Source organism: Poecilia formosa, unplaced genomic scaffold (genome assembly GCF_000485575.1).
Source record: "Poecilia formosa unplaced genomic scaffold, Poecilia_formosa-5.1.2 Scaffold13, whole genome shotgun sequence".
Lineage (NCBI taxonomy): Eukaryota > Metazoa > Chordata > Actinopteri > Cyprinodontiformes > Poeciliidae > Poecilia > Poecilia formosa.
This window is the reverse complement of record NW_006799952.1, coordinates 1,639,001-1,651,752: the sequence shown is the minus strand read 5'-3', so window position 1 is coordinate 1,651,752 and position 12,752 is coordinate 1,639,001. Positions and strand designations below refer to the sequence as shown.

At 37.7% G+C, this 12,752-nt stretch overlaps 2 protein-coding genes across 2 annotated transcripts; one reads left to right on the top strand and one right to left on the bottom strand.

The window, feature by feature from the left end:
* Positions 1 to 247: 247 nt before the first annotated feature.
* On the bottom strand, positions 248 to 4,370 carry c1qtnf13 (C1q and TNF related 13). The gene is made up of 2 exons (XM_007545536.2): positions 4,084 to 4,370; positions 248 to 1,677 (listed from the first exon to the last, which is right to left on the bottom strand). The coding sequence occupies exons 1-2, from the start codon at positions 4,112 to 4,114 to the stop codon at positions 620 to 622; spliced, it is 1,089 nt and encodes a 362-aa protein (XP_007545598.1). The 5' UTR covers positions 4,115 to 4,370; the 3' UTR covers positions 248 to 619.
* Positions 4,371 to 5,456: 1,086 nt separating this feature from the next.
* On the top strand, positions 5,457 to 12,383 carry ube2na (ubiquitin-conjugating enzyme E2Na). Its single transcript, XM_007545535.2, has 4 exons — positions 5,457 to 5,591; positions 9,461 to 9,707; positions 9,979 to 10,119; positions 11,243 to 12,383. Exons 1-4 carry the CDS (start codon positions 5,562 to 5,564, stop codon positions 11,287 to 11,289), a joined length of 465 nt encoding a protein of 154 aa, XP_007545597.1. The 5' UTR covers positions 5,457 to 5,561; the 3' UTR covers positions 11,290 to 12,383.
* The last annotated feature ends 369 nt before the right edge of the window (positions 12,384 to 12,752 follow it).

Genomic DNA, 12,752 nt, shown 5'->3' with positions numbered 1-12,752 from the left:
GGCTTTGTTTCTACATTTATCAAGTATTCAGGATGCTGTGGGAAGAGAAGGAGCAAATCTAATGATTTCGTCCACTTTTATTTGAGACTTTCAGAGATTTGAAACCACCTGTCATTCTATTTCTTCTCCATGAGCGCTGGCGTGCATCTCTACACTGTCCTATCTCACATACAGGTGTTCCAGTCCTTGTTCATTTAGGATTTATTTGCACAAAACCCTGAAAATAAAACAACAACAATGTGGTATGTTGTGTTTTTAAGTAAGCAGTTTTATTAAAATATACATCATTTACATTTATATTCTGACCACACAACAATCACTTTTCTATGAATAGAAAGCACTGTTTTATTGCTTCTAAATGCAAAGGACCGAAGTAGCAAATGTTGGAAAAAAATAAAAGATTTTATTTTAAAGACTGGAGAAAATTGCATTTTCAAGTGACAGAATCTGCTGGGCAGTGTCCACGATTCTGTCTCATAGCACCATCTGGTGGATTAATCCAGAAGAAAATGCAACATGTGGAACCAAAGCAAACTCTACAAACCCAAGTTATGTTAAATTACTTCCTCTACCTACAGAACCAGCGATGTACTACAGACAGCACTAAAAGCAGAGCTGTTTATAGGCCGGTTCTGCCTGCCGTCGTTTCTGCAGACGGATAGACCAGAAAGCCGGAGAAGGTGGTGTACCTCCCTTGGTTGCTGTAAACGGCGTAGCGCTTGTCCTGCTGGCTGTACAGCCACACCGTTTCCCCCCTGTTGAGCTGCAGCATTAAGCTCTGACTCTGCATCTCTCTCCTCTTGGACGTGTCCTCGTCGAACACCATGGCCTGCACCTGCCCGCTCCCGGTCATCAGCTTCACAGAGACGGCCTTGCGAGGGTGCTTCCCCACTGTGAAAGCAAAGAAGTACACCCCGGGGAAGTGGCAGGTGAACAGGCCTGAGGTTTTGTTGAAGTGGCCCCCAATGTCGACGTACTCCACGTCAAAGGTCAGGGGAGGCTTGTTGTGGTGCCTGTCGCTCTGACCCATGAACGTGGACGTCCGAGCCACTGAGAAGGCTGACTGCGGCTGCTCCGCCGCTTGACCTGCGCTCTGGGGTTCAGCCTGAGGTGGGCAATCGGGATAATACAGAGCTGGCAAGGAGAGGTGGTTGCTCAGGTAACTGGTTGGCTGGGGCTTCGGGTAGACCAGATAGCCAGAGAAGGTGATGTAAGGGCCAGCATTGCTGTACACAGCATACTGGGGATTCTGCTGCAAAAGCAGCCACACAGTGTCCATTTCCTTCAAACTGATCATCACACTCTGGCTTTGCACTTTCCTGCCTATACTGCGGTAGTCATCATAAGCGATGGCTTGCACCTCCTCCCCATTCTTCACCAGGATGACCGAGAGCAGCTTACTGGGGAACTTCCCCACGGAAAAGGAGAAATAATAAGCCCCGGGGATGCGGCAGCGGAAGTGCCCGGTGTCTGGATTAAAGTCCCTTCCGGTGTTGACCATGAGCTTGTTGAAAGTCACTGCTTTCTGCTTGCCTCCCACCACACTGCTGGTCTGCACGGCAGAGAAAGCAGAACCGAGGCCCGTCGCCACAGACGGCCCATAAAGGGATGAAACTCCTCCAGAGTACAGAATAATGATGAAAAAACATGCCAAGGGTGAATGAGACCTGCAGGAAGCTAAAAACAAAAGAAATAGCAGATAATATTGTAAAATGACACATCTGGGGACACAAGGATGTCTGAGAGGAACATTTGCATTGTCCCTGAATAAAGGAATAATCCGATTTTATGTGAACATATTTTCTAGGGAGATCATTGATTTCTATTTTGTCAGGAAAACTAATCAAGGAAAAAAGTCATGTTTATCTTTGTCTTCAGAGCCGTCCAAAATGTGGTCATCACAAGAATTTTATGTGGTTCAAAATTGGCTCAAATTTGGTCTGTCAGCATAGGTGGAGAAAAATAATACTTTCTCAGAAAAAAACTTTGGCTGCTCTCTTTCTATATTTTCTGTGAAGTACCTGACAATTTACATAGGTACATTTTTTGCCTGTTTGTTAAGCCACTTATTAAACATTAAATGATTAATAGGTCAAAGGCTCATAAAGTGAAAATTGGGCGGCTGCTCTACCGCTATGCCGTGTGTCGGTTCCTAATCCTTGTCACAAGGCAAGGGGTTCAACTCTCAACCTCTGGAGATTTACTGTCTGTCTATAAGTATGCAGATGATGCACAGCTCTACATTACAATGACAATGAGTCCATTCAAGTGCTGAGTAGATGAGGGGTGTCCAAAGTCAGTCCTCAAGGGCGGGTAGCCTCAGTCAGTATTTTGCATGTTTTATTGCTCTCCCTGGCTCAACACCCTGGTAGTAACTAACTACCTCCTGAGCATATCAAAGTTCTGCAGAGGCCTGGTAACAAGCCGTCATTGGATTCAGGTGTGGTCAGAAAGCATGACGACTACTTTAGAAGATTACAAGAAGGAACGACTTCAAACTTTTTCAGAGTACTATCATTTTAGCACATTGGAACATCAGGAGAAGCTTCAGTTTATCTGTCAGTTATTTGTTATCAGCTAAATATTTATCTTCAACCCTTTACCCTTTTCTTCTTCCTTTGTCCTCCACTTATCCATTTTTCCTTCTTTATTTTTTTTACCATAGTGCACAATGCTGTCATAATCAGGTACTGGACAGAAACAGTGAAAAAGCAGCCAAAAGCCCAAAAGCCCTTTAGAAAAATAGAAAAACTATCTAAAAAAATCTTTAGAAAGACTGCAAGAAAGTCAGACTGCTTAAAATTACCAGCAGTTTAGTGACAATTTAAAGTTTTTCACACTGCATAAAATCTTGTTTGTTTATTCTTTACAAAACAGGCACACAGACAAGTTGCGTCTCTCTTTTTGTTGTACTATTAAGATGTTACAAGTTCATATTTTAGTTCAGCATCTGACTCTAAAGTTAAATTTTGTGACGTAAGATGTGTGATTGTGAGTGCAGAAGAAGAAGTCTACAAGAGAACTTTTTATGCTACAGCTCAAGTAGCTGCCCAGGACAAGTTTTGTCTTTCACCATGTACCATTCACTCTGATCTTATCCTGTATTTGAATTAAAAGATGATAAGGAAGTCTGGCCACATTGTTGACACAAATTCAGAGCGCTCTTTGTGATCAGCAGTGCCAGTAATGCGACTGATGTTTCTGTTCTCCTTGTGCACTGGAAAAAAAAAAGGTCTGCATTAGACCCTGGTTCATGTGTGCCGAACAATGGAAAATTTCAAAGACTTCACTAAGTTAGGGCAGAAAATGAAAACATGAGTATTACTTTGATGTGTGAGTATGTGGTAGGTGAAAGTCATTTTTTAATCAGTGAGTGGAGAATATTTTTCTTTTTTACATTTTGAACACTAAGTTGGTTTAAATTTATTTTACTTTTCAAAATATTTGTTTAGCAATACATTTCTTTTTCTGTATTTACTTCTCTGTGTCCTTACATTTACTAAAAATATTAAATTAAAGTTGACAGTAACCCCACCAACAATTGTTAGACAATTTGAAGGTATTTAGGACAAAACTAAAGAGATTAATTACTAAAAGTTAAGATTAGTATTTTAGTAAAGACCTGAACCTGAGACCAGACCAAGACCAGACAAAACCAAAACTAAGATCAATCTTGAGTACTACAATTCTAGCTCATATGTGCATTGTGCTCTGTACTATGCATTTTAAGTGACTAGTAATGCTGTACTGGAAAATGCAAGGCAAATGTGCAAAAAAAAAACAAACAAAAAAAAAACAAGCAAAAAATAAATAAAAAATTCCTCGCCTAATAACAGCAAACATCTTAGGATACTCTATGGAGACTTGATTTAAATTTACATCTATGAAACAGTATTGTAAAATACAGTGCAAACACAGTCAGATGACAGAAACATGTTTGCATAACAAGACATCAATATAAGGAAACATACTGTACACTTTTTAAAACTTCTTTTTCACAGAATTGCAATCATAAATAGCAAAAAAAAAAAAAAATTGTAAACGTATCACCATCTGAAGATTAAACCAAAATAATAAACCTACCTGCTGAGGTAAATTGGCACAGAAATTGCATGCTGGACTTCGTCTTAGTCGGGTCTGTTGAAGTTACTGTGCGTTTGTTGGTCTGTTAATGTAACTGACACCCAGTGGAACAAAGTTTTTGTTCAGGCAGAAATTGTGGAAGGAGGAGCTTCGATCCTCCCTCTGATCTATCGCCACTATGAAGTCTGTATATGTAAAAAAAAAAAAAAGCAGCTGAACTCTGCATACTTGTTTGCTTCCAGAGTTGTTAAGTCTAAGTCATCATTGTTTGGTCTTCCACATGTAGAGCTAATGCTAGACTCCAACTCTTATGACTTCTAGAAAAAAAAGCCATGGGTAGAATCTGCAAATAGAAAATGAATGAAAGTGCCAATATATCAGTGAAAGAATGTAGTGTTCTGTCATTGGAATGCAAAGAAAAAGTTCTTATGATGTGCTGCAATAATATTTAATAATAATAACCTTTGTGATATATTTGCGAAAGTTTGCCTCAAAAAGCTAAAGCACTTGGACAAAAACACAAAATGAAATACGAGTTAGTAGATTATAGCAGGATGAATAACAGGAGCATTCAATGCTGCTAGAAAGTATTTGTCCCGCAAATGTCTTCTGTTTTTGCTTTTCATACGATCGAGTTTGTTTTATTTTATTTATTCAGACAAAGATAAACTGAGCAAATACAGAATGCACATTTCAACTGATGCACTGTGTTATTAAGGAAAAAAGGCTATACCACACCTCAGTGGTCCCTTAAACCTTTAACTATTGTGTCACGGTTGGAGGTAGAGCTGCCATCAAGGATTTGAAATATTTGTTTTTCTCTTTGCAGAACTGCTTTTAGTCTACATTTAGTCCACACTGTTGGGTCTAAAGCACAAACACACAGCCTACTGTCCCTATAAAAAGCATACATCACTTGGATATTGTACCCTTTTGTTGCTTTTACAAATCAGTTATGATACATAAAATTTGGTATTTTGACTAAATATTACAAAAATATCCTATAATATAAAAGTGAAAAAATATTTATACAAATTTATCAACAAATGAAGGGAAAATTAATTGAACAGGAGGTCAAGCACTACTTATTTTTAAGTAAAATAAAAGCTTTAATGTTACACATTTAGTATTTTAACAATATTGGCATTTAATATTTATTTGTTTGAATTTTTCTCCCTTACTTATCTTTCTGTTAATTCGTATTTTTCTTATATTTTTAGTGAAATGTTTTAGTTCTATGGTAGCTACAGTTGTACTCCAAAAAAAGTAAAAACATACAAAAATAAATAAATAAATAAATAAATAAATACAAATTTTTAAAAAATCAGCACCTCTCCAGGCCACGCCATATTGACGCAACCAGGAGCCCTTTTGCTTATGCCGTCATCACGCAGGAACCCGGAAGTGGTCTGTTTGCTGTCAATGCCAGCTACAGAGAGAAGGAGGCACTGAGAGCTAGAAGCCCGCATTTAAGAAAAATGGCAGGACTGCCCCGCAGGATTATTAAGGTACCTATTTCTAACAGAAGATTGTTTTCTTCTGTGATTAAAAATTAGAATTTATAATTTAAACTAGTTTTTCTTTGTCCGTTGCACATAATGGTGTTCCAGCGTTAGCATCGATTAAGCTAGTGTCGGTTTGAGAAAGTAACTTCCGCTTCTTTAATGTGCCCAGAAACAGCGATTTTCAGAGGCTAAGAATACAAAATTAGTAGTGGCAATTAGCCGCTTGGCTTGGCTCAAATTTTTAATTGCAATTTGTATAACTAGGTGTGGTTTCTAGTTTTCTTATTGCGCTTGCAGGATTGCTGAGCAAGCCGGCTAGCTAACTATGTTAGCTTCTTAGCGATCACTTTTAAATGATCCATGTTCAATAAACTGACTCCAGTTTATAACCGAGATAAATGTATAAACAAGCTATTACTGTAAATAAGAAATTAATTCAGTGGTATCGTGTAAATCTACTATTTGTCGTGTAGTAATTCAAATGATTTTTCATTCCCTGCTGCTGGAAGTTAATAACGCAATGAGTGCGTTTCTGTCAGATGGAAGCTTAATCATGCAATTAATAATTTCAAAATAATGAATTATCTGCTGCTCAAAACTGACCGAAGTGATGGGCATAATTTCTTTGCAGACATCGCAAAGTACAGAGTTTTATCATTGTCCTGGTCTGGATAATTTTGGAAAAACATTTGTATTTTCAGACTTTATCCTCTACCAGGTTTTCTCAAGTTATTTCTGCTGGAGTTTGTTTTGTTTTTGTTTTGTCTTTTTACATAGATCAGCGTTCATGAGTTTACTTACACCTTGTTAAAGTGCATTTTAACACTTTTCTTTATCTGCACTGATAAGCAGTTGGATGATGGTTCCTTCTGTCTTATTTTCTTAAATTAACTTTCAGTCTACGAATTCCGCATGATTTTACATATTTCAGGTCATGTGTACTAATAATAATAATAATGCCAAAATCCACTTTAAATGCAGACTTAACTTTAAAAATATTTTCACAATAGTCTACGAAATTTCATTGTGAAAGACTTATCTTTTTTTACAAAGAATGTGTTTTTTGTTCCCAATAATACAGCGCACATGATGTTATTTACAGCCAGATTACAAACTGTGCTGTAGTGAAACTTGCATCTAAAACATTCTCACCATACATATCGCAGAGCATCACCCAGAGGTCACTAACGTTACCAAGGGTGAGATGCTGCTTCCATATAAAATCTACTTATCTGTTCCCAGTCATTAAAGACGTGGATTCAAAAATACATATTTTGCTTGCCAGCTATTTTATTGAAGTTATTACAGGTTTTGATCTTGAGTAATTAAATGTTCATAATCGGATTTTGATCTAGTTTTGACCATCCAACATCGGAGAAAAACTCTTAAAGAACTACCGAGTCCAGCCCTTTAGGAGTTTACTGAGGTCAGTCAACTCCTAAATATCTTGACTGACATCAATGGATATCAATGATTATTGAATAAGTTTTGTTTTAAATATCTGAAATACTGCTAAACTGGTGACGTGACCATTCCTGTTTTATCCACAATTTCCTCTCAAGCCTGTTGTACTCATTTTCTCCTTTTTCTCTGTGCCATAATTTTTTTAATATTTAAGCATTTATGAAGCTTGGTGGTGAAACAAACTGCTGCTGCACAAACTACTCAACAGATTGTTGCTAGGTAACCAGAGTGAGTAGTTGATACCATCACCAACCTTACTTAGCTGACCCTTTAGAGGTTGAGTGGCCAAAGTCTTTCCTCTGCCTACATCCCCCAGAATGCTGTGCGGTTCTGGATCGGAGTTCAGGAAAATTATTGAGCATTTATGTTTTTTTTTAAATTATTTATTGTTGGTTTATTGCCCAGCCCTGTCTACCCCCCCCCCCTTTATTTGATTTCTTTTATTTTTTGTTTTTAAACATAAATAATTGACCTTTTTTTTAAGACTGGTTATTTTATTAATATGTCAGGCAATTGGTCTGGTATATCCAACATGCTAAAAAGCTGTTTTGAATGCAAGAATTCAGTTCAAAGTATCAATATATTGTATTTTGCATCCCGTTTTGGATTCAGCCTAACAGCAGTAAATTAACACACGACAAAGATTCAGATCCCAAGATGCCTAAAGGACACAGAGAGCGTTGGAAGCACAGAGCACAAAGGAACATTTTTGATTTATTGTAACACATATAAATGACTTGACAGTATTAATCTATAAACTATACAATAATGCTAAAATGAGGAAACACACTGGTAACCTTTGACTATGCAGCTCTTTTACAGAGTTATTTATGTTTGACACATTTATAGTATTTGTTTGTTCTCTAATACTACACTTGTTCCCACAGATAAAATGTCATATTTTATTAGTTTAGATTGATTTTAAACTAAAGAAAGCACACAGCTCTTATTCAGTGTGTTTGTTTAAATATCTCTCTGTGTTTCCAGCTATAATATGGCATTAAAAGACGTGAGTTTTATCAAAACTATCAGTCTCTGTTTTTCCAGTAGTAATTTGTACTCTTTGTAGTTTTTCAAATAAAGTTATTTTAGAAGAAGGAATGTTTCTGTGAATAGCAAAAGATTGAGAGGTGTGTAAAGGAGTCCACCGACTGCCTACAGTTGGTGGGAAAAGATGGGAGGGCTGGGAACAGTACTTACTGGGCCGAGCCCTTGAGCCCCCTGAGCGTGTGACTGGGACAGGGAGCCCCTCTTCTGTCTGTGTTTTCACTGCATGGTTTTGTCTGTGGGTTATCTGAAACATTTCAGGAATCTCACTCACAGTTGCACAGAGGGAAAAAGATGGCAAAAACTGCTGTAGCAAGTGTTGGCTGTGACTTTATTGGTCCATATTTCCGTAGATTATTTTTTACTCTTCCTTTGTAGTTAAACATGTTCCATCCGGCATATAGCAAATATGCCGGATGCTTTTGTACAGTAACAGACTGGAAGCTTTATTAAGGAAGAATAAATGAGCGCTTTGATGTCTCCTGCAAATCATGTTGAAAATAATTCTGATTTTGCTGCAAATATGCCTCTGAAAAGTGGAAGTACACAGCAGGTTAACCAAGAAGGACATCTATAATAATAATAAAGAAAGTTGAAAAATGGGACTGCAGATTGGTGGTTGATGCTGCCTGATTGTTTTACAGCGTGGCGTGACAGTGGATCTGATCAAAACTTATTTTAAAACATCTCTTCTCAGTTTTTATAGACTTGCTCAGTCTTAACTCGTTGGTGATCTGACCAAAGAAAAGCAATTCTATCAATTCACAAAGAAGCAGAAAGCAAGCAGGAAGTTTCTCAGATTTAGTCCCAACTTGGACTTTTATGCGAGTAATTTCAGGTTTCTCTGTAATGCATTTCTATGCTATGCAGGCTTTCTTTATTAGTCCACAAATATGCATTTAAGTTCATTCACTTTAGGGGGGATCTGAATGTAGGGATTGTCCCGTCTTTTACAGTTTTGGTTTGATGATTGCATGTCAGACATCTGAATGAACAGTTTGTTCTTCACTTCTTTAAATATGCACAATCCCACCTCTTTAAAGTTTTTCACTGCTCAATCTGTACCACATCTTAGAAATGTAGAGCTGCATAAAAATCTCAGTTGAAATGGCAGTTTTAATGTGTGCAATATTTCAGTCTCAAAGGATTACTGAGACTTTTAGTAGGCTGTAATATTTCAAGTCCCATGCATCAAAAAAACTGCTTTCCAATTATATATATTGACAGATGAATTTACTTATTTTTGACTGTTTTTTTGGGGGGGGAAGGGTGGGTCATAACCGATGTAGGTCTTAGTCACCAAGATCAGCAGCTCAAGTATGTTAATGTGTGGTTTATTTTTTATCTTTTATCTTATCCAGGAAACCCAGCGCTTGCTTGCAGAGCCTGTGCCAGGCATCAAAGCAGAGCCAGACGAAGGCAATGCGCGCTACTTTCACGTTGTCATCGCTGGACCTCAGGACTCGCCGTTTGAGGGAGGCACATTTAAACTTGAACTCTTTTTACCAGAGGAATATCCCATGGCAGCTCCTAAAGTACGGTTCATGACCAAAATATATCATCCCAATGTGGACAAGCTGGGAAGGATATGTCTGGACATTTTGAAAGGTAGGCCAGATCTTTTTCTCTAATTTGGTACTTGCAGTTTTTTTTTGTTTTTTTTTAATACACTTTTTAAAGTCGTGCACCTTCTTGAACCTACATAAATCAATTATTTTTAAATAAAGTATTCACTAAATGATTCCTTTCTTCCCAGCAAAACATTTTAACTAACTCAAGTTTGATCCCACCAGTACAGAGCATCACCAGTTCATCCACTGCTCCATTGCTATGTTAAGTATCTTAAATTCGTTTGTTTCACTGTTCTCTGACATTTCAGATAAATGGTCACCAGCTCTGCAGATTCGAACAGTGCTGCTATCTATCCAGGCTTTGCTAAGCGCACCCAATCCTGACGATCCCTTAGCAAATGATGTTGCAGAGAAGTGGAAGTCCAATGAAGCTGAAGCCATAGAAACAGGTGAGGCTATGAAAAAAATCTAAGCTAGACCCTGAGCAAATATTGATTTCATTCATCTTAAATGTTTCTTTTCTTGCTCAGCTACAAATTGTGATTTCCAAGTCTACATCATGAATTTTGTTCACCGAGTTGTAAAATATGATGGAATAATGTTGTGTTATAGTTACAGACAGAGAGTAAAAGAAACTTATATCAGTTTACCATCTTTATCCAATTTTGACACTAGAATGTGAACAACATTTTTGGAAAAGAGATGTTTCCTCAAGCGTAAAGGTTAGACCGGTCAACAATTCTGCAATCTGGCCACTAAGAGGCGCTCTTCTTTAAGCTGCTTCTACAAACCAGGGTTCAGAGCAGATCACATGTTGTGTTCTTACATAATCAAGACTGATTGGCAGATTGGTTTTAATGCAGCGCTGCTCACCACTTCACACCTACTTGAAAACTCATGTCTGTCTAATTTTAAAGAGCTATTATAAATTCCAGAGATTTCAAATCATGCTAGTTTTACTCCTACTGGGTTTGAATTTGCTGATAATGAACACTTTGTTATAAAAGAACATGATAATAAGTGGAAAAATTAGACAAATTGGACGGATAGAGCAAACATTTTACTCACTGACTTGGTTGCTTTAAATCTCAAATTCCATAACTGCCGGGATGATTTTGTTTTTTATTTTAGCTTTTCCAAGGAAAAGGTGGAAACTTCATACCAACCCCTTAAAAAAGAAAGGTGACAATCAAAATGAGTTTAACACAAAGATCAGATCAGTTCTCACCATCAGTCTGAGGTGCAGTTAGAGCTGCAGGTGTGCAAAGACGACACAAATCGATGTCTGGGCGATGCTTCAAACACTCTTGTCGCTGTGTGTTTGGCCTTTTACACTTAAACTTGACTTAATGCTTCTTAGGTTTCATAGTGTCTTCCAAAAGTATTCATACCTATTGAACTTTTCTCAAGTTACGACTCTGTTCAGTCTACTTTATTGGGACTTTATGTGATAGATAAGCAAAAGGTCTGAATTATATTTTGTTTATTTAATCCTATTCAACGTGTTTGGGGACAGTTTAAGGAATAATGTTGCTGAATTATAATCCATCCTTCACATTTTCCTCTCTACAGCCAAGACATGGACCAGGCTTTATGCTGGAAACAAAAATGAAGTGTAAAGCATCCTCACAGGTGGAAACACAAGTGAAAGTCAAGTGAACACAACTCATGTGCTGCCAAGACCTCCTCCTGGCTTCATTTGCATTTAAAGGACACAGTCTTTTATTTTTTATATATAAATATATATGTGAAAACAACTGCTGATATTCTGTGATTTCAATGCACACTAGTACTGAATGACTCGTCTATGTCCTAACTCACTACTACTATTCAAATGCATGGGCAGAGGTTTTAGATCTACTCACCTGGCTTTCTTTGTCCAACTGGGAGGAGAGGGTGTCTGAACGTCCCGCAAATCTGGGGGAACGTGGCTTTGGTGGACTGAGTGGGGATGAGAGGTTGGCTAGATGTGAAAGTTGATGTACCTTCTTTATGTTTCTTTTAATTTAATTTTATTGTGTCGCAGTTTAATAGAAGCGTCTAACTACAACTACTAGCCCACTGTATACACTCGCGTAGAGGACCTTATTCTGTGTAGATCTCTGCTTTAGGTGCCATCTGGTTTCATTAGCTGCACTGTACTAGGACTAAAAACCAAACTGAGCCTGCCACTGACCTTTCAACCTCTCCGTGTTAACTTGGATGCCCTGTAAGCCTCTGGATGGTAAAACTGTGAGTGATGGAGATTGTGGACCTTTCTTTATTTTTCATACATACAGTGTGTTATTACAGTACTCAGATTTTTTTTTATGTTTTCTGCTCTTCCTCGACTAACTACTTTTTACTTTTTCTTCCTTTATGGGTCAACAAGGCTCAGTTGTTTCCCTGCTCCCATTAATATTTATTTCACAAAGGAGTGGTTACGCTCGAGTCATGAGATGCCTTGTGTTGTGATGGGAACAGGTGTTGGGATAGGAGCTTCCTGGGTGGCGCTGAGGCGGCGGCCTGTCCACGGATCAAACTCAAAACACATGAGTGACGGCTCTGACTCCAAACTGTTGTGATTGGTCTCTGTTCAGTTCATTGTGTAAAATAATTATAACTCTGAAGAGGAGCGGGTTTGCTGCTCAAAATGCTATGAAACTGTTCACCTGCATACTTTTATGTTCTGTAAATAAACTGTTGATTAATAAAAAAAAAAAGTATGTGATTCTTAAAGGGCGATAATGTCGGATTAGTAAGTGAAATGCTGGAATTTAAACAAATGAGTGAAATTTCCATTTTGAAAACCTGAGGAGTCTTTCTAAGCTTTTATTTTTGAAAGGTATGAAAAATTATTTAACAATTTTAACATGTTTTAGTTAAAAATCAGCACTGGGTTCATTGTTAAACCGGGTGTGTAAACACTGTAATCCACCACTAGAGTGAGTCACTGAACTGTGGATCCACAAGTCTGGAACAAAGAAAGAAGCCATGGCTTTAACTAAACATGAAGAGATGCCAGCTCCTTCTCTCTGGAAGAATACAGAAATAAATAAAAATTTATTTATTTCTGTATAAATAAATAAATTAATTTATTTAT